Here is a 22,049-nt window from a genome sequence, read left to right as displayed (position 1 = left end):
AATCTCATTTTAATTTGAGAACAGCAGATGAAGCTCGCGAGGATTTCAGTGCGATGTTATGCAGTCTGTGTAGCCAGTGATATCAGTACTCAACACTGTAAACATGTAAATAATGTTGTGCTTTCTGTAGTAAACAAGCAAGAACTATAATACTGTCCCTTTTGTGCCTGTTGCGGAGAGGTTAATGCTTATTAAGCATATTGTGATCTCTTGCAAATGTGACTCCTTGGAAAATTGCTCTTCATGTGAAGCTACGTTATCTCACTTCAAGTAGATGATATTACAATCCATTGGCTCCGAGTCAATTTAACTCTGTTTTGCAGTTCAGGCTGATGTATGCTGATTTCCTGGTGCTTATCCTACATTGCATCTCTAACACTGTTCTTACGTTAAAAAAAAAAAAAATACAGTATCATGCTAGCAGAATTTAGACTCTTCCTGGGTGATAAAATTCTCACGTAGCTCCATCTGTGAGCGAGGCTTTGCCTGATAAGATGCACGACAGTTTACAGAAGCTTTCCGCACACTCTGCCAGGGAATGTACCTGGCCTTGAAGACATCGGTCCCTAGAAAAATGCAGCTGTGACTGAATGCTCCTGTGTCCCCAGCTGCATCAAAGCTGCCTCATACAATCAGTATTGCTTTCCAGGCTTACTGATACAAGGTGAAGGTCCCAATCTGTATGTAACGGCTTGGGCCAAGCCTCAGCTAACTTGAAGGTTTTGGGTGAGGTTTGTGGATAACATATGCACAGACGTCAACTAGAAAATAAGGAGGAATGGAAACAATATTTTTTTCCAAACATGGGAAAAAATGGAAAAATATTACTGAATATAATGAATGGATATGATGAATACTGTGCATTTCATGGAGTGAGCCCAGAATGTGTTAATGCTTATTATATTTTTTCTTTAGTTGCATACTCTTAAGCTTATTAAGAATCTTTTTATAGCATTCCCTTACACATTCACACCTTAACATCATTACTGTCTATAATGGCAAGTGAAAGTATATTTCACTTAATCGATAGTCCATAAATGGAATTGTAAGATGGCTCAAAGGCCAAAATTTAAATTGGAGTTAAATGTACAGTTTTGACAATTTTCAGATCCATATTGACAAAACCTCCACTGTGCCTCAGATCCTCTCTATTAAATAGAAAATCTTTCCTCATATTTCTCAAGACTGTTGATTGCACTGTATCTTTTAAAGACTTTATTCTTCATCTAGGACATATTGCATCAAGCATGCCAAGGCTGGGTACTTAAGAAGCAGGAAGTGTTGTGCTTGTTATGTTTATTACCATCTTTTTATATACTTAGTTGTGGTGTCTGTGGCCAAGTGAAGTTGTAACTTGGATCTACAGATAAAGCTGCAAAAAATGGACATCATATTGCACACGTGAGCCCTTCTTCAGGTCTCAACTAGAGGGCAGAAGTAATTGGGAAAAATCCCAGTTACTTTGCTAGTTTTACATGGATGCAGACTTTTACAGTTATTTGTTAAAGTCAAAATTATCAATGTAGGATTTTCTATACTGTAGACATTTTGGTGGCTGGAGATGTTAATCCCAAACTATAAGGAGGTAGCATTTTGGGCTACATTGATCAAAGGGAAAACCCTCACATGGCTCGCCTGCCACCAGCATTCATTCCGCTTTACACAGAAGCTACTGACGCTAAACTCTGCTGTACCTCATAAACAGCACAGAGATTATAGGATGATAAATCATGATTCTATGATCATTTCTGGCCTGGTGGCTATCTATCATTTTGGGTCCTCCACGTATTCCTTCAGGCATGTTCTTCCACAGAGCATCAGCAGACGCAGAAGTGAGCCATCATTTCCACCAAATCCATACTGAAATATCTTTCCCCCATTTTGGATGCCAAAGTAAGTCAAACTTTACTTCCTCAACACCAAAACTAGCTCAGGAGATATCTGTATTCCATGTATATTCAAGCTCCCATAAATAGAGCTCCCTCGCCCTGCATTATCTAGCACTAAGCAGAATCACCAAGCAGATGGGTAAAATTTCAGTACTGCAAATTTACTGTTTCAGCGTACAGCTAAGGACTGTAAGTACTTTGCTGTTGGATGTCTTTTTATCCATCCCAGAAATGCTTTAGCACCCCAGTAAAAAAAAACAGAGTGTGAATATGTATATAGAAATACAAAAATATATTTCAAATAGTATACATTTATGCAAATCCTTAGAAGGGATAAGGAAATGAAGCAGAACTAAATATTCATTGCTGCTGCTTCTCCACCTTCTTTTTTAAAATCATGGAGGCACGTGATTTGTCTCCTCACACTAAACAGTTTCAGATATACTGACATAGTTTTCTCTGTTTTAAAAGCTAGCAGGAAAACCGCGCCAGAAATCTCACTCAGGAAAAAACCTTAATTAGTGCCCTTTTCAGAATGCCTAGAAAGGAAAACAAAAGATTTCTCACAAGGAAAAGAGATACCAAATTAATTCAGGCAGCAAGATAAATAATCTGAAATCAATATATCATTACACAATTATTTCCTGGCTATCTATAAGAAGGTTACAAATCTTTCCTTAAGAATAAACTCTTATTTCTACCTGCAAACTTCAAGCAGCTGGAAAAAGTTAACCTTTAATGAAAAATCAATTCACCTGATTATAAAAGGAGGTACCCATTTTCTTTTAAATTATCTGCAATGCTATAAAAGGTGGGTTGTTAGCCTGAGGAGGATAAAAAAATATTTTTTTTTAAAAAGCAGGTGTTCTGTGGGAGTTTAAGTATAAATTGAATTGCATGTAGACTTTTTTTTTCCCCCCCTTTTAATAGTTGGAGGTTTGTAGAAGAATGTATTGTTGCTTCCATATCAACACGTGTTACCTAAATTTTTAAGGTGTTGTTTACAAGGTGGTTTGTTAATCCCGGTAGAAAAGAAGATACAAGAAAATCAATTTCACTTTCAAAATTAAAAAAAAAAAATAATAGGGAAAGCTCATTCTCTGTACTGGAGTTCGTGAATATAAGCTCTCTGAATGTTTTTGGTTTGTGGCCAATGGAGAAGTAAAAGCTTTCTGTGCCATGTGTGGCTCAAAAGTTTGTGCCTAATTAGGGGAGGCTGTTATCCCTGTGGGGCAGAAAATAAATCCTGGTGACCCAGAGAGTAATGGAAGGAGATGATTAATCTTCGAAGTGGTAAGTGCTAATAATAAATTTTTATTATGAGATGATGAAACTGTTTTAGAAGGTTTATCTTTCTCTGGTACATGGAGGCCTATGGTCCATGTCATGGCTGAGACAGAACAGGGAATCCCATCACAATCTTCCTGCCTGCTGTGATTTGGATATGAGCCCAAATCGTTTCCTTGGTAGAAGCATGTTGGCTATTTGGCCCATGGCCAAAAATGTCCTCAAGTGAGCAATGGTGGTTCTTGGGAGTTGCTAAACTTAGGAGGAAGCTTTGTCAGGTGTGCACCGTGTTATGGCTTGTGGCGACAAATAACAAGCTCAGTAACATCTATTATTAACATTTGGTAATTGTAAGTAAAATTGGCTATTATTTAGTGAGCTGGGTAAATATCTTAGGAACTATTTAAGTGGTGTAACAGCTGGATGTTTTGACTCAGCATTTTCCTGCAGACTACAAGGCGACGGCATTTCCGTACAGATGGATGGGAGTATATTTTTCTTTTTGTGTTTTCTGTTTTTCCTTTCTGAACCAGGCTGTGGAGCTGGGGTGGTGTTGTTTTCAAGACCTGGGGGAAGTAAAGATATCTGGGTTCCAACCAGGCAGATGAAAAGATGACAGGACTCCAGGAAGAAACACTTTAACTCTTTAGCTAACTCTATATGCAGTTACTGGGGAGAGATAACACGCTAATCAAAAGGAAACATATGGCTAAGCCTATTTCTGTGGAAGTTGTGTAAACCTAGTGTGAAGATGATAATACAATTAATATCCATGCATGCTGCTAATCCTGCTAAAATTAATATAATTATTTAAGTAAGTTTGCTAAGTAAATGGTTGTCACTGAGTTCCCACTTCAAGATGTACAGGTTTCACATCTAAGTGCTCAGTTGGTATTTGTCTGTGAAGTTTGTAGTCCAGATTGCATTACACGCTTTTTTTTAAGTGAGTATACCTTAACCACTGGATGAAATCGGAACCAATAGAGACTAATTTAGCCAAGAAAGCAGCATCTCATATGATAACAAATTTGTCATGCCAGCTGTAAATAGCGAAGAATGCTAATTTCAGCAAACATGAAACAAAGAGGATCTTTTAACGATAAGGTTCAGCAAGGCGAAATAAGCTTTATCATGTTTAGTGGACTGGAGATGAAAGAGATCAGACAGGTATTTAGTAAAGTGGATAAGAAGGCCCCTTCTTGCCTAAATCTGGTATTTGCTATCAGTTATCATTAAATAGTCAAATGAGTTACATTTCAATGTGCTTACATGTTCAAGTTAGTTCCTTTGGCAGCAGACTGTTCCTTCATAGGTATGTCCCCAGCTGTGGTGGAACAACAGTTATACTGGAAGGTATAACTTGGCCTTAATATTAAAATGTGTTGTTTTTCCTAAAACAAGTTGCTGTGGTGAAAAGCAGTCAGACAAACGTGCAGCTGCAGAAGGGCTGACAAACAGGATGATGAAAAGCAATGCCAGAGAGAGACAATTAGAGGAAGTGTCTTGTTTCAACACGCAATGTCCTCCTCGGCCTCCTGGCAGCTTCTTTTAATAATCCTGAAAAGATCAGGGACAACCCAACATAAATAGGGCCTTCAAGTCTTCATGTAATTCTAATAGTTAAAGAAGAAGTATTCTCAAGTCTATTTTTTAGCATAAGGAAACCTGAACAGGTAGCACAATTTCTAGTGATTAAAATGTAGTATAAGCAATGCGATTACTAATACAGAAACCGCTCTGTGCTACCTTTGTGTTTTTCCTGTTTGCTACAATACATTGGTCTCTGGAGCTCTTTCATGAGAGCAGCTGTTCATATCTTCAATAAGGTTATTCACTTACATTTCTGTAATGCAGATTGGTACCGTTTTAATAAGACAACAGGAAGCGCAGGGTCGACCTTTGATGTCATTACCCTGAAGCTGAAAACTTTGTTTTCCGTGTTTCCATTTAAACTGCATGTCAATACAAACCTCCAAGAATTGAAGTACTGTGCATGGCATGATGAAATACACTGTGGAGTAAAATCATAGAGGAAGCTGAAGATTCTTGATGTAGTTGAAGATGTCCCTGCTCATTGCAGGGGTGGGTGGACTAGATGACCTTTAAAGGTCCCTTCCAACCCAAACAACGTTATGATTCTAAGCAGGTATTGAAAATGGAATTAAGGAGCCTGGAGTTCAGTTGTTGCTATTTTGTAAATTGTTTCCTTAAGTGAGTTGCGTCTCTCCTAATTTCACTTCTCTAAAATAAAAATTGGTTGTATTTTTTTAGGTTTTAGGAACACACTAATCAGTGGTAGATTCTAAAATGATTGGGCTGTAGAAATAGAGGATAGAAGATTGGTATTCGTTAGGAAAAATATAGGGTTAGATGATTTTTTGCCCCCCCCCCCTTTTTTTTTTTTTTTGCAAAACTACCTTGAGTACACATGAAAGAAGAGGTGATAGGAATACCAGTGAAGAACTGAGGATATAAAATGTAACCAAAGATTATCCTTAAATCTACAAATAAAATAAAGTGATGAAAAGACTTAGACATTTATGAAACTCATAGAAAACTAGTCAGTAAAATGGTGACAGAAATAGGGTATTTTGTGCTGTTGGCATAGCTACTACATAAATTAATTAAACCTGAAGTGGCATGCTTTGTGTACTGCGTTATAGTGTAATATCAAATTAATTCCGGTGGGAGGAGAGCCCTGTGGGATGATTAGTTAGTTGTGATTTATACAATTACTTGAATACCCTCCAACTTCATAATGTCTGGAACTATGGAGAGTTCCCAAGCATACTGCAGGAACAGATTGGCTGATCAGTGTGAAGCAGCATTTATAATTCACGATAACATGGTGTGACGGGGATGAAGTAAGGTAAATGAGAGTATGATTTGTAATTAATATCTATCTAGTTTATAAAGTCTAAACCCAACTTTTAAGTGCGTGTTCCTTGAGGCAGATTAGCAGAAGTCATAACTACGGTCTTTAAGGCAGCTCAAAGGTCACTTTTTTCTATTCCCCCTGGCAAGAGCTGTAGGAGGGCAGCAGTGCTGTGCAGGACAACCTCAAACCACCTTCTACAGGTGCTGCCCAGTCCCACAGGCTTTCTCTGACTGTTTGATGTGTCTCAGGACAACACACCCCCTGCCAACATACACGAGCACAACTAGTCAATGGCCTAATACCTCAAATGTTGGGATGTTGCCAACTAGAGATGTCTGAGATAACAGACACTTGGGGTGGACACTGTTCTGTTCTCGTGTAGTGCCTGCTGCAATGCAGCCCACAATGATGGCATTTGCGGTACTCAGTGCTTACCTACAAGAGTAGCATAACTGTGACTAACCGTATGTGAAATTTTCAGTATGGTAGGGAGGAAGAGAGTATAAAAACATCTCAAAGTGTAGAGGACAAAAAGCAAGCGGATTTGAAATGGGATGGATTATTTCTAGTTTCTCTTGTGGATCATTTAGGATATGGCATCTGGATCAATGATAAAGGCTTTTGACACAGAAGATATGCTCTGCATGTACTCCACAACAGACTTGCCTACCTCCCCAAACTGATATTTAATGCTGCACAGCTGCATAGTGCATGATCTGCAAAACTCCCCACTTCTGCAATTCAAACCCAAGAGTATCAGAGAGAATTCACTGTAAAACAATTATTCATCAGCCTTTTTGTAGCTGGAATGATAGTAAGAAACCTAATTCTATGATCAAAAGCAAAGGGGCAACAAAGCGTGGTACTCCATCCGAAGGACAGTTTGTTACTTTGTCTGAACAATGCTCGCCTAGCACAATGGCCTGGATGCGTCCCATTGAGACTTTTAGCCACTAATGCAAAATGCCAACGTGAATTATTGCTTTGGAAAGCAGGGGTGTGTGAATGAACCTTCCAGCACACTTGATAGATTTTTTTTTTTTTTTTGCTTTGCACAATGAACTTTAGTAGCTCAACTTCATGCTCCTGAATGTTTCTTCTTTTTTTTTAAAAAAAAACTAAAGTTTTTGAATTAACAGTATTGGTTAATAGACAACTTTTTGTACTTGCCACGTCCAAGCTGGGCTGTGCAATCAACAGGAAAGATAAGAAGGTCAAACAGGAAGAGCTGTGCTGGAGTCAGTTTTGAGCAGAGCTGAGGAAGGCACGGATTTGTCTGCTCTTTACCAGCATGTTGTAGCGAATCAGACTTGGAAAAGGTAGGAGAAGGCCTGTGCTCTATATCTGCATGTTTGCCTTTCGCTTTATTTTAGGTACTTGTGGTCTGGTATTTGACTGCAGGTTTATTGTCAAGATGTTAGAACTGCAGAAATAGGGGTAATTTCAGACGTGTTCAATGCTTTGGTGTGTCCGTAATGAAATGACTGGAAAATATGTGTAAATGTGATCCGTCGTGGTTATGAGGATGTGCTGGGAGTTCCTGTGGTGCTCTGTGTTCCCGCTTCTCAGCAGTGTTGTGAGCTGAGCTGCTATTCAGTAACAAAAGTATTCCTCCTACTTTATTCCTCTGCATTAGCCGCCACAGGCCAAACTCTGTCAAATCTAGCACTCAAAATGAAGTATTGAGATTCACAGATGCCTTTTATAGTTTTCTAACAGTGACCTGATTTTTCTTTAAAGCACCCCTAGAGCTCATGCTTGTTTTTATTCAGCTATGAAATTGTATTTTAGTCTACAATTTTCAACATCTAAATTTGGAAATTTTGGACTTAGTGATTTCAGAGCTGGATTGCAGGAGGAAAGTATATTTCAGTGTTACTGAGGTATGAAGAAAATTAATTGTGAGAAAGGGTTAAAACTTTTAAAGGAATCTAATGCATCTTTTAAGCTTGCTAGGGCTTTTTTGTTTGTAGACCAACTATGAACAATGATACTGCTTGCAACATAGTTTACTAAGAATTGCTAACTAACCTAAAGTTACTTCAGTGATAAAGGAGTCAATCTTCCATTTTTGGAGAGTACTAAGATACCTAAGTGTGTTTACTCTGATTAAAGATTTGCTTTACCTTTATATGTCCTCCATAGCAGCCCTGGAGGACAAAAGTGCTAAGTGTTGCCTGTACAGTACATAGTATGGATTCTTTTTTTAAAAAATTCATGCCTGTGACTAAATTTCATAGAGATCAAGGCTATGATTTGGTCTCTCTAAGGATAAAGTTTATAATGATCTCAGTTGTAAAATATTTGTAGCCTTATACAGGAAATGTGAAACAAATCGGAGTTGAAACTGGGGAGAAGGAATAATAAAATAACTACTCTAGTGTCAGTTTGGGAAAATGACCTAGATTAACTTATGGCAGTAGTGTTGCAAGACCGAGGTATTGTATGACATGTGGGATGTGCAGGAGATGAAGCAGAGCAGAAGATCAAGGGTGTGCGCATAGTCAGGTGTCCTGTAAATGAAGGCAATGCAGGCTTCGCTAGCTGTCTTGCCTGGTTTGGAGCCCTGAATGTAACACTCCGCATAAGATGAGTAAAAAATTTTGGGGCTGCCAGAGTTCTGTTGTCTCAGGTACAGCAGCAGTGGTTAGTAGAGTCTAGAGGCTTTAAATTTAGAAAAGTTGCCCCTGATCCACCAGGGGCTCAGGTGAGATGAGATGAGGGGAGAAACAAACAGTAGCTGGTGCTTATTTTCTTTGGATGAGATAGGAATTGACACAAAGAGGAGCAATGGCAGTAACCTTGTACCATCCTGGAGGTTTCCAATATGTATAAATAATCCTCTTGGGATAAATTAATTCAACTTTACATTCACCTGGCTATTTCTCCAGCACTTCTGTAGCACTCCTGTATGACCGTAAATAATCTTTGTCTCATTTTCCATCTCTGTAAAACTACAATGATTATAGTTGCCACTGATGTCTTGAAGCTAGGAGTTAATAAGTTGTCCTGAGCCTCCCAGAGGGAAGGTGATGAATGAAAGAGAAATATTGTATTGTGTGCAGGTTTTAGGCAACTAGTTCAGAGATAACTCATTTTTATATATTGAGTCCTATTCTCATACTTAGAAATACACCTTTAAAGAGAGAGCCAGAACCTGTTAAGTGGATGTTACTAGTTTTCTTCTTCAACCTCCTTTAATGGGAAGGAGTTGGGGGGAGAGACAGCGTTCCTGTCATCCACAACTCCTCTTAAAACAACAACAAAAGGTACAGGGGGGGGAAAAAACCCCCGCTCAACCTGCATAGTTAGGGAAATGGAAAGTGTCAGGCTAATGTTTTTTCTTATGGTTAGCTGTGTTTTGAAAACAGATACAAGCACTCAATGAAAAGGAAGCAGCAACAGCGGGAAAAGCATGATAATGGAACTGTTCTATTTAACTTCCAGTAGGAAAAAGAGACTCTTATTTCCACCTTCTGTTCAGCAGCTGTTGCATACAGACCTTTCCAGCCTGCCATGCCCTGTGAGAAGGAAAGGGGGAGGTGGAGTGACCTTCTGAGCCTTGTAAGGCTGGACAGGAGCTACCAATGGCTCTGTGAAGGGCAGCATGTCCAGGGAGCTCAGGCCATGAGGAGGGATGACACCAGTAAACCTGGTGGCACTCCTGTAGGAGTTGTTGAGCTGTCCTCCATCTGTATCTCATCTCCACTGCAAGTGCCTGCCTTAGAAATTGAGACTCTCCCAGATCAGTGGGGAGTGTCACCTCTTGCCTGCATGGCTTTTGAATAGAGGATGGCTCCTGGTTTGGAAAAATGGGAAGATCATTAAGTTTTATGGCCAACATCCTGCACCAAATACAAATTTCTCGGTCAAGCCTCAAAAAGCATGAGATAAAATAATTTTGTCTAAATTATAAGTAAAATGCACATAAATGTAGATTGTATGAACCGGTTATAAAAGGCAAACTTATTTTAAAAGATGAGCATTAGATCTTTAATCCATTTCTTCATCTTCTATTTGCTGCTATCAACAAATGGCTAGTTGCTAGTAAGTATGATAGTAAGTTAGCATTATATAGGTTTCTGAAAAGTCTGTAATGATGCTCGTGACTCAAGTACTGAAGTTTAATGTTCTCTAAATCTGTTTTATAGTGGATGAATGTCTTTATCTGCTTGGGATACTTATATGATAGTCAAAGGTGAACAGCAGAAGGACAGAGATTTGGTGCAAAGTTCTATGAAATCTTTGTCAACTGTGACCAAATTTGCATTACTTAGGATACATTTAGATGCTAAACAAACGTTCAAATGGGCCTAGGTAGACTAGGTGCCTAGCTACAGGAAAGTTATTTACTATCTTGTTTTCAGAGCCTCATGAGTTGACATTTGATAGTTAAAGCAAACATTAAAGATGGGAAAGGAATCTGTAGAGGAGAGCATGACTGCTAAAAATGTTTTTGAGATTTTAATTTTCATACTGTGTATCTTAGAAGAACCAAGAGAAAACACTGATAAGAACATATAATTTTTGCTTTTCTTTCACTCATTCTGATTTTTTTCCCTTGGCTTAGGCTCTGGGGTACTATGACTGAATCTTCTTAAACAGATCATATCCATTTTGATTCGTTCAGATGTTCTGCTTGCTCTTGCAGCACTGTGCTTTGTAGGTTCATTCACAAGCCTGTTTATATGTTATGCTTACCGACATGCGTTGATGCAGAAGACGGGAAAAGTTAACCAATATCTCTTCAACTCAACTGAATTCTAAGAATTCAAGTCACAGGATACTTGTTTTCCTAAACTTTGTTGAGGATTATATTTCTGCTTGTAGATAGGACCTGATGGAAAAAAATAAATATTCTGAACACTGAATTTCATTTCTGGAATTAAGGATAATCCCAATCTAAAAACAACAACTGACTTTGGATTCACAGAAAAATGTAATTTAAACACCTTTGGAATTCAATTATCCTTAATATCATAATATTTACATCTTCATTAGCAGGAGATACCAGTATTTATAAAATATATGCAAAAGAGTGTTTAATCCTTACGTGTGAAAATTACAATGCATTACGTATAATCCTTGTACAGTACTGAAAAGAATGGTGTTAGCTACTGTCGTTACTTTAAGGAAAAGATCAGCTATACAAATGGAAAAGCTTATCCCTACCAAAGTGAGTTTGGTCTCTGGCAGGCCTTTACATTTAATCATTCATAACTAGGTCATCAAGTCTGATAGGCTGTTTTTCAGGAAAGTTAGCAAGAGACACTAGGATCTGAAGTCAGAACTACAATGTTAACTAAATACATTAGTGGAAATACTGTTTTCTGAGAAAAGGCATCAAAATCACTTGTGTTTGAGATACTATCTGTGTTTTATAGGCATAAATGAGTTTATACACATAGCTTCATATGGAGAATTGCGATGGTACACCACAAAGCATCTTTTGAAAATCAGCCTCGCTGCTCTGATAGATACTTTTGAATAAATGGCAAAATGGGACAATGAAAACATTAAAACAATATCCAGCCTAGATTTCCTCATACTTCAGTAACTATTGTGCTTGTTGTAGATATGGTCATGATTTATTTCTCTGAGCTGGTCATACCACCTGTATACATACCTCATTAATTTTTTCTAATTGCATAACCTGCTTGTGTCTATATATAGTTTACTGCTTATTCAAGTGCTCCATGGGCTAAAGGTCTCAATGACTGCAAAACAGAGTATGAAAGTTGTGCAAACAGATCGCTGCTTTGTCTGGTGTACCTGCCCACCATGGCAGACAGCTAGGAGCTGTTGCTGCTGTTCATGTTGGTGCTCAGTTTGCTCAGGTTTAGGGATCTGTAAGATGAAGCCTGGAGGGCAGGAAGTGTTGGAAGCCATATATGTGAAGAAGTAAGCCACAACAATGTGCTTTGGGATACCCCGTTGCATGCTGAACAGAGAAGGGAGAAATTTCCAGACTGGTCTGAAGGCAGATTGTAAAGGTGACCAGGCGCTAGTCTGAGGTTTTGTCAGAGCGAAAGCAATCTTCCATCAACAGCTTCAGTTTTAACCAATTTCTGCTGGAAAACAAATGAGAGAGGAAATTTCACAAAGATTACAAGTTTGTATACTCATAATAAAAGCAGCTTGTTAATGAGTATGGCTGGAATAAGCTCAGAGGAATTTGGATTAAGTCCAAGTGACAGGACTGATGCAAAATCTGTCCCGTAGCTTTATGAAATCAATTAAAGAGGCATGTGAGAACCCACTGAGGAAAAGGGTCTAAATATCAGTAGGGCATGTGCTGGCTACGAGTCACGTCCTTTGCGGATGCATTGGCTGATGGTCTGCCCGCACTTTTCTGAAGCTGAAGTAGCTTGTGCCCAAGAAATGGGATGGCAGGATGTCTCACATCAGTGACTATAGAGGGAGCAGTGAAACTTGCAACTACTTGTGCGCTACTTCCACTTCTATTCCTTTTTCCTTATGTTCATGCCAATAACAGTCTTGCGGCCAGACTCGGCCTCTAGCTTCAGTAGATCACTCTGCTGCTTTACTGCAAAGAAATCTTTAGATCCCTACATACTGATCTTCCTGCAGTGTGGGTGCCTGCAGAGGATTCATTCTTTATCTGGATTTATAAAAACCTTCCTGCTTGTTTGAATTAAGCATGCAGTACCCGTTCCATTCTTGTCACCTTTAGAAAATGATGTTTTTCCCCTGCATTGCCTGTATTAATGTGAGTGATGCTATCCCTTGGAGGCTCTGCATTAAAGCTGGCCAAGAATGAATAATTAGCAGCGGGCATGAGGACATTTCACTTCAGGTCTTGGATTGTTGCTATTAGTCAAATCTATTGCTTTGTTGCTAAAGCAGTGATTCCATCTAATTGCAGGAGCTTTTTCTGGGATGAATTTGGGTGTTACACAACAATGCCTCTCAAAGAAGTCTGAAGGAAATACATTAAAGTATATTACAATTAAAAATAACTCCTGCAGGAGAGGGACAGCTCTTGAATACGTGCATGTATTATGAGACTTATTTTAAAATATATGATTGGATTTTCATTCAGATTGTTGATAATGTTAATTGCATCACTGTGAGGAATTGCAAATCATGGAGACTTCGGCAGCAGCAGGCAGCACGTCCATGCTCAGCGCTAATGCCATCATCCCTGGTCTAGAGGGAGAGCAAGACAGGAACTTGGAGAAGAAAGAAATGGAGCAGGGAGAGTGGAGGTCTGACTGGAAATGTGAGGAGGCCAATGCTGTGATCAGCGCCGCCAGGGATGTAGATAGGATGGATGCATTGCAAGAACAAATGGGTAAGACCTCGACCAACACAGAGTGGTCGCTCTGCTCTTGAGTTTCCTCTGTGTTTAAACTAATGTGTTCTTTAAACATTGCTTGCTGTGCACAGGGAGAGAATTTTCAAGTGATTTTTGGCTGAGTTTTTTTAATAATACATCTAAAACTGTTAAATGGAACAAAGTGACTCGGTATACTTCCTCCATGGCAATGCTGCATAGATTGGACTATTAAACGATCTGTATTGAAATTCACTTTGAGCAGACAAATGAATTATCTATTAGTTAAGATAAGCTAAGATGAAAATAATCATACCCCAAGAGACAGAATACTGAAATATAAATATTTTGTCTAGCACCTTTTGCTATAATAGCTAAGATTCAGAAGCAGAGATGTGTTAGTCTGTGTGTTTCTGCTTTAATAAAAATTCTTAGATTTCCATTTTTTCAGCAAAAGATGTAATACTATCTTTATTTTTCTGCAAATGAAAACATACTTCATGCAGTAAAAACATGAAAGTCAAACACTCTCTGGCTGGAACAGTGCTGTGGCGTAGATGGCTGTCTTTCAAAACCAGCGGCCAGACACTTGCTGTATATAGGCCTGAGAGCTTTCTGAATGTGGAAATACTTCAAGTGATCATGGAAAAACTATTTCATTTTAAATTGCATGTCCTTTGGCTTAGAAAGGCAATGTCTTTCTGTTCACAACTGCAACTCTGCTGACATCAAAGAATACCAGGTAGAAGCATCCCAGAGCAGAATAGTTTCTCTTCAGCTTGCCAAGAAGTAAGCAAGTCATCCTGTTAATTAGGAATGGGGCATGGAGTTCATGTTAAGTCTTTGAATGTAATTATAGGACTTTAAACAATGTTTAAAAGGTATTTATAGTAACTCTTATGCTTTTGCTGAAATTTAATAGCAAACTATTATTTATAGTTAAACTCCCATGAGTAATAAAATGCTTGCTCATAGTTTTTGCTTCTTCCTAAAAGCCACAGAAATTAGGTTTAGTTTTTAAATAAAATATTACAGGCTGGATATTAATATCTCAATAAATGCCTTTCAAGGAAAGTCTATATCTAGTACTATTGAAATAATACTAATGGCAAATTCACATACCAAAAACATCTGCTAATTAATTGCCCTTATCAACTATTAAATGATGATCAAAGTGATAACATGTTGTTAAGAGTTTTGACAATTGCTGTTTGTACTTCTGACTAAAACAGAAAAAGCAGAACTAGAACTAAGTCTGGTCTCAGAAGTTGTAGGGAACTTAAATTTATGATGTTCCTTAAATACTCAGGCTACACTGCTGTGAACCTACTACCAAATTTAAATTTTGAAACAAATATAATTGAGTCCAGATTAAAAACAAACACTCCCTTCTGCACCTGCCAACCAAGGAACCAAAACCTAACAAAACCCAAAGTGCTTGAGAACTGAGATTTCTAATGTTAGTATAGTCTAATAATTGGCCTCAAAGATGATGTTTTTACTGCTTACTGCCTTTTTTCTGAAGCCGGAAAACTCTGTGTTTATGTATCCTTATTTATTTGTGTGACTTTGTTCATGCAACATTAACAGATGCACTTGAGGGAAGATGCACAAGACTAGAAAGAATTGTTTTTCAAGGGAAGAGCTGCAGAGGAAAAATGTCTTAGGATACATGAAAATTGCCTCAGAATTTTTCTTTTAAAATTTAAAGAGCTATTTCTCACACTTTTATTCTTAGAAATATCAAGCCTTGTCTTCACTGTTTTTTGCCCAGGGAACCTTGAGAAAATGGAATTGGTTGGAGCGGGTGTTTCTTCAGCATGAAAATCTATCACTTCCAAAAGGACTGGAAGAAATATGGGCCAAAAAAGAAAAAAGTAGATTATTATTAACATAAAATATAATTATTTTTTATTATTTTTCTAAAACTTAAAATCACCTGGTTTTACATTACCCCGTCCCAAGTATTAAGATCGTGACAAATAAAGAGAAGGATTATTTCTCTCCATGTATAAACTCGTACAAGGCACTCATATCATTGCCAATTTATACCACTGAAGCTTCAGCGGAGGCCATTTTTAGTATAGGTGCAAGGGAAGAGAAGATGAAGTCAGGCCCTTGCTCCCTCCGAAATGGGACTTCAGTTTCCTGAGAGGCTATCTTCCCACCAATTCTCCATTATCTTGAAGCTTCACATCAAAATGATTAACTCAAGATTTAACTTCGTCCTCGGGAGGAGAAATGATCTTCAGTGGTTTTGGCAATCATATAGCAGGAAGGAGAAAAATATAGTTATTTTCTTTTAGTAATTATCCAATGCATCAAACGGTTTGGAAGTGTGGGGTTTTGGTGTTTTGGGGTTTTTTTCAGTGTGATTTATATGGACTTAGAAAATGCACTTAACCATTCCTTTCATTTATCATAACAGAGTGTTCTCAAAGTGAAAAATGCACTAATGTCAGTTCAAGGGTGCTTCCCAGTCAAGCAGAGAATTTTCCAACTGGTAAGATGTTTTCTTTCATGGTATCTTTTAAAAATAATGCTTTTTTCATTGCTTACTGTTTTCTAATTGACAAAACTACGTCAACACACTTGCAGTCATCACTCCTGTAACTTTATAACATATTTCATGGCACCTGTGAAGTGTCCAACTTCTACATAAGATTTGTTGAAAATTTCTCATAAAAAGAGAGAAGTAACTTATTAACCGCTATAAAAGCCAGAAACAATTTATGGACTTATATTGTAATAGCTAATGAAAAAAGAAAAGCAAGTAAGTTCATTGCCTATTTTATGTATGTATTTCAGTTCTTCAAATGTCTGATTTTTTAAGTTTGTGGCCTTTCCAAGTCTGAATTTCTTTTTTTTTAATGCTGAATTTTCAATGAAGTTGCAGTTGAGTGCAGTTCTTCAGCAAGTAGGTACAGCAGGCTTCCCTTCTGGAGGGCTCATGGCCTGCTCTGTGCATTGAGGGTCTAGTCACATTTCCCTTCTCTTGGTTGTGGAGGAAGAGAAATAACCATCAAAAAACCAACGCTGGTGTGCACTCTGCTTTCCAGCTTGACCTGACAAATCACATCAGTGGTAGAGTAGACAGCCTCCCCCAGGCATGTGGTTATTTGTAGTTAAATTGTTTGTGCTTATGTACCTGTTTGTCTCACTCCATACAGAAATTGGGTTCTTCTTAACTGAGGGTATGGATCAGAGCTCACAGAAGCAGACAGAAAGATTAGTATATGTGCAATGAGTTTTTGGACAATGTTTCATTTCCATAAGGCATTATTAATTGTTCTTTTGGCAGAAGCAGACATATTTCGGTTGTTTTCATTCAATGTAATTATTATTCCAGTAATATCAACTTTATATAAGACATAAATATGTAACTGTAGAAACACAATTTAACTTGGAGTCAATTTGATTATATAAAACAAAAAATTAAATTGTTAAGTAAGAGTGTTCTTTTGTGCCAGTATAACTTATGGCTTCAGGTAAAATGAAAAGGTCGACAATACTGTTGCCAAACAGTGATCCAAGTAACATTCAAACTTCAGTTTGTGTTCTTTGTACTAGCAATTAACTATATGACCACAGCTTAAACAGAGAGGTTTTGTAATTTGGTAACACTGCTTTATATTTCTGAGCCACACTTCTTGACCTTAAAGTAATGACTAATTTAGGCTCAAGTCATCATAAAACTCCTGGAGGCAAACATAGGAACCCCTTTGAAAACAGATTAAGATGCAGCATATTAGACTAGAATGTGAAAAGTATCTATTTTACCTGATTAAAAGGTGAAGCTCAGAGGAGCTGGAATATTTTCAGTATGTACAACAATCCCATTTATTGCTGGAAGCGTGACCTATTTGCATACTTGCAACTGGAATTCTTCCTGAGTGGGTATTATTTGCTTATATGTGCCCATCTGGGTATTTGAAACCTTATGAATATGATATACTGTTACTGAGTTAAATTAACAGACATGCAGAATGAAAGCAGCTTTATCAAAGATCCTCTTTATCTGAGAGATATCTGAAACGGTACCCTTAGCTGTAGTAAAAGCTTCTCATAAACAGATGTCAAGGTCTGGGAACAGGTATCTAGCTTCTTTGAGATGTGCTGGGGAAATCATGTGAGTGAGCTTTTAGTTGGACCATTTGTCTTGCTTGGTGCTGCTCAATCAGCTTAGCTGAGAAACAGCTTTTTCAATATTCAATTTATAGAAGCCTTCTGAAGTAGTGGGGGTGACATGTCAGATAACCATGAATTTAAGATTAGCATAAAGAGTTGTTGCAGCATGCTGAACTATCTATTTTTTTTTTCCAGTATGTTTGCCTCAATCTTTAAAATATGCATGGGATATTTGGAAATCTGGGCATGTTCTCAATGTCCATAGAGCTGTCTAGTTAGACAAATTACCAATCTGCTTGCTTTTTTCCTCTTTTCTCCTTCCCCAAGTGTGTCAGTTGTCTCCCAAAATTTCTGCAGACTTTCACATCACCCTCCTTTGTAGAGCTGTAGCCTTTATTATGCAACTGAAAAAAATCTTATGTTTCATGCTAGGCTACTATCTCTACTGGATAATAAAAAATTAAAAAGAAACATGCAGTAGGTCAATTTTCTGTGTGTCTGTCTCTGAAGCTGAAAAAATAGTTCTTAATGTAGATTCTATCATTTTGAGGGATTTTCTGGTTCTCCAAAGCTCTTTTACATCCACTGTAAATGGATGTCCTTCTCCAGATATCTCCTTGAAGTTAACAATGGTAAGACGAAAAAGTGGATGTCCTGATCCTGTACTCCAAAGACAGCTCAGAGGGCAGCTGCGTCTTCTGGAAAATGACAGCAGGGACGTGATGGCAGTTTTCAGTGTAAGTCAATTGTTTGGGAACTGATTTATTTATTTGGAGAATACGCTCCAAGTTACTGAAATAATCTGTAAGATTTTTGGGTCCCATTTCCATCTACACGGTGTATGCCTGAATTTGGGTGACCAGAGCTTCCCATGGCCCAAAACCATCTAAAGACATTAGAAATATCGAACCATTGGAAAACACTGGAACACCAAATTGACACAAAATAAATAAATCCAGCTAGGATTTATGTTAAATATGGGGTTTTATTTTAAGTATGTTCTGCTTTGATTTACATCAAAGGAAATAATGGGTTTCTGATTCATTTATTTTATTTTTAAATTTGCCCTCATAATGACTGTTCACTTCAGTTTCCAGTCACTTGGAGTCATTTGGCATGCAGGTTACCCAGGAAGCCCGCTGCTAAGCCGAAGAGGAAGTCTGAAGTAGAATAGCATAAATATTGGACTTCCTCGGGATAGATGGCAATAGCTTTAAATAGCACACAAGAGGGTTAGCATATTTTTAATTTGTTTGTATGTAGGAAACCTGGTCTCTACAACCAATGAGGTTTGCTACAAATAGAATTTAAAGTCTCCTCTTTCCTCTTGATGAAAAAGCAGGATGATACCTTTTGACCTCTGGTGTCCCTTTTTTGTCTGAGCCATGAGTTCCAGCCTCCTTTACTAGGAAGCCAAACACTGACTCTTAATTAGTTATGGCTTTATGACCGTCTCAGATGCATGTGTTTCTACATGCTTTTCCTTGCATGTGTTTTGAACTCTCTATCACCAGCCTGCTGATTTTTGTGGCGGTGAAAACAGTCTGTACTCCTGCTGCTCTGCTCTGGCTTTTGTTTAGCGGGAGACGGAAAAAGGGAGACGAGATCAGGAGGAGAAGGAAAACAGCATACAAATAGACTAGATTTGTGGCCTTATTAGAAACAGACTGGGAAAAGGACTTTGAAGGAAGCAAGATTTATAATGATAAGTTTCCTTAGAATGTTGTTTTGATATTCAGTGGTGCATAAAGCCCTTGAGGCTGAGAGATTTTAGCATGTGTTGGCAATTTATTAATAGATTTCAGGCCCTCGTTAATATTTAATCTAGTGTAGAAAGGGGCATGCAGAAGATCAAAGCAGTGATGAGGCATGCCTGTTGGAAGAGGCTTAAGTTGGACTTTTCCTTTCAAAAAGGAATTACTATTTTAATATATTCACATTGTGTGAATTGAAAAATACAGAAGTTAAACAGAATTAACTCAGATCTTTTCAAATCATGATATAATGGTCACAAAACCAGTGGATCAGCACCATCTTGCTCAGATTACAGAAAATGTTTGAGGGATAATTTCTAACCCCATCACCCCCAGAGTTAGAATCTCTTTCCTGATCAGTCCTCAAATTATTTTAAGATGCATTTCAACTTTGATGTAATGGGAGCAAGGGTACAGTACTGGGAAATCGTACAGTAGCATTATACGTGTTAGCTTTGCCTCTGATTTATTCTCTGAGATACTGGTTCAGATACTTGTCTCAAATTGCCACAGTTCTTTGTATTTCCCTGGAAGATGGTAACCAGCATCATTGGAGAGCCCTGTTTTTAAGCTAACTGAAGTGCAACCAGACTGTGTATTACCACTCTTTGGCTAGAATCCATCAAAATATGTATTTCTGTCACTTATTTGAAGGTTTATGTAGTTCACCCTCACAGCATTTCTGAAATTCCTTACAAAAATCTATCATTATCATTTACAATGACCATTGCTCATCTTTGTTAAACACAAAATCCTGGCAACACGAACCAGTACAAATGAGGAGAAAAGGATCTTACTGCATCTTTAAAAAACTAATAAATACTTCAGTATATTTAATTATCTTATGCATGGAAAGAGTCAATTATGGAATGACTATTCAATGTCTACTCTGGAACAAGACGGAAGCTGCCACATAGCAAGTTCAAAGATGCATCAGAGGAGGTGTGTTTTCATATGTGTGCAGAACTCTGAGGCTAACCTAACAGCAAGATGTTGTGTAACCTAAAACTTTACAGTGGCTCGAGTGACCTAGAGAAATTTTAAGTCAAAAAAACCAAACCAACAAAAAAATCCCTTTCCGCTATTTAATATTAATGCCCACATGTCTGGGCGTGTGCAAAGGCAGTTCCCAAGCTGTAAATTGCTCTGTGTTAGGAGGGTATTCTTGGAAGCACTAGATGCTTGCCTGGCTTTCACACTCTAAAAGAGAATACTGGCCACTATACATAGACATGTCTGAACCATACAGGCCTTTAGTCTCACTCAGTGTGGCCAGTCTTGAGGTCTTAATTCCTCTGTAAAATAACCTCACTGGAACCGTTAGTACAATTGGTAAGAAAAAAATCAGATTACAACTTGGCTCACGCTATGTTGTAGGTATGTGTTAAAGAACAGGTATCTTATACACATAAAATCCTGGATGATTTTTTTATCCTTCTTAGTACATAGCATTTTAGCATAAGTGTTATCTAGCAAGAAATTGTGCTCGAGTCTAGTATAATTGTAATTAAAATATTGGTTTTGATTTTCTTTTAGGAGCTCTCTGCCAGACTGCTGTCTATTCATAGTGATCAAGATCTGATAGTGGTAACGTTTAAAACTTTCGAAGAAATATGGAAGTTCCTGACCTACCACTCACTGGGTAAAGCTGTCTCGCCATACAACAGTTCAATATGCCTTTCTTATTCCGCTGCACACAAGTTCTGATTGACTGGGAACTTGTTGAACAGGATTTTGAGATTTTTTTGTATTAACTCCTAATAGCAGTAAGTAATGTTCCTGAACTGGGTACTAGTGACAGGGCTGGAGAGACCCTTCAGGAGAACCCGCCTTTGTCCCAAAGTAGGTAACAGCTATCATTCCTGGCAGATGGCTTGTCTAAGTTAGATATTCCAGAATCAGATCCTATCTTCTTTCTAAGCAGTCTATTCCAGTCCAGGTGTTTTTGTCCTAAAGTCTAACCTGTGCTGCAACTTAAATGCTTTTACAGCTTTTTCTGCTCACTGTAGAGATGTCAAGGCTACTCTTTCTTTGCACCTTGCTAGTGCCTCTTTGGAGACTTCTGACCCGCGCTTCCACTCAGTGTTGTTTTCACTAGGAAAATCAACCCTAATTCCTATAATCCTTCTTCATGGAGTGTATTCTCTAGATCTCTGATCATGCTTCCCACTAGACTCTTCTAGTTGTTCTACATCTTTCCTGAATCGTAGTGAGTAAACTGGACAGAGTTGGTAAGGCTTCAGAGGAAATACCAAGTAAAACAAAGATTGCTTTGTATGCACTGCATGCTTCAGTTCTGTTTCTAAATCTTGAGCATGCCTTCTGTAACAATGTGATGCCATTTACGTGAGCTCCACTTTTACTATCCTATAACTTCACAGGTCTTTTCTGAAGAGTAGCGTTTGAATCGGATCTTTGTCTCCATTTTGTTCACCTGAGTTGTTTTCTTCTGTGGATGGAGAGCTTCTATGCATTACTATTGAATTTGCCTGTTTCTATCATACCAATTTAAAACAATTTTTATTTTTAATTTCATATTTGCTATTTTGTATTTCAAAATGCTCCTTAGAGAACTAGAAAAATTACTGTGTCAATCCAATTTTGCAGAGAAAGCACAAAAAGATGAAATTTCTTCTTAGGCAAGGCTGTGGCTAACAGGGAATTGATTTAGCATTTTCCAGATAGCAGGGTAGCACCTTAATCACTGATCTGTGCACCTTTTGTCCTCTTCATAAATTTTTGCACAAAGGATTTGTTAATGTATTCATGTTGGCCCTTTAAGTAATAATCTATTATCTATACAATTCTGAATATGA

At 38.0% G+C, this 22,049-nt stretch overlaps 1 protein-coding gene across 3 annotated transcripts in view; it reads left to right on the top strand.

The window, feature by feature from the left end:
• Positions 1-2,764: 2,764 nt before the first annotated feature.
• SH3TC1 (SH3 domain and tetratricopeptide repeats 1) overlaps positions 2,765-22,049 on the top strand; it is a 38,689-nt gene continuing 19,404 nt past the window's right edge. For 2 of the 3 annotated variants that reach the window (XM_074587479.1, XM_074587482.1), the window contains exons 1-5: positions 2,765-3,182; positions 13,118-13,369; positions 15,780-15,854; positions 18,089-18,216; positions 20,770-20,875. In XM_074587479.1, coding sequence (XP_074443580.1) covers positions 13,162-13,369; positions 15,780-15,854; positions 18,089-18,216; positions 20,770-20,875 — 517 coding nt within the window. In that variant the 5' untranslated portion in view covers positions 2,765-3,182; positions 13,118-13,161. Of the gene's footprint in view, positions 3,183-6,771; positions 7,374-13,117; positions 13,370-15,779; positions 15,855-18,088; positions 18,217-20,769; positions 20,876-22,049 lie in introns of those variants that run through there. The other variant, XM_074587481.1, reaches the window with a different exon arrangement.

Source organism: Larus michahellis, chromosome 5, assembly GCF_964199755.1.
Source record: "Larus michahellis chromosome 5, bLarMic1.1, whole genome shotgun sequence".
NCBI lineage: Eukaryota > Metazoa > Chordata > Aves > Charadriiformes > Laridae > Larus > Larus michahellis.
The sequence above is the reverse complement of the archived record's forward strand: the minus strand, read 5'-3'. Positions and strand labels throughout refer to the sequence as shown.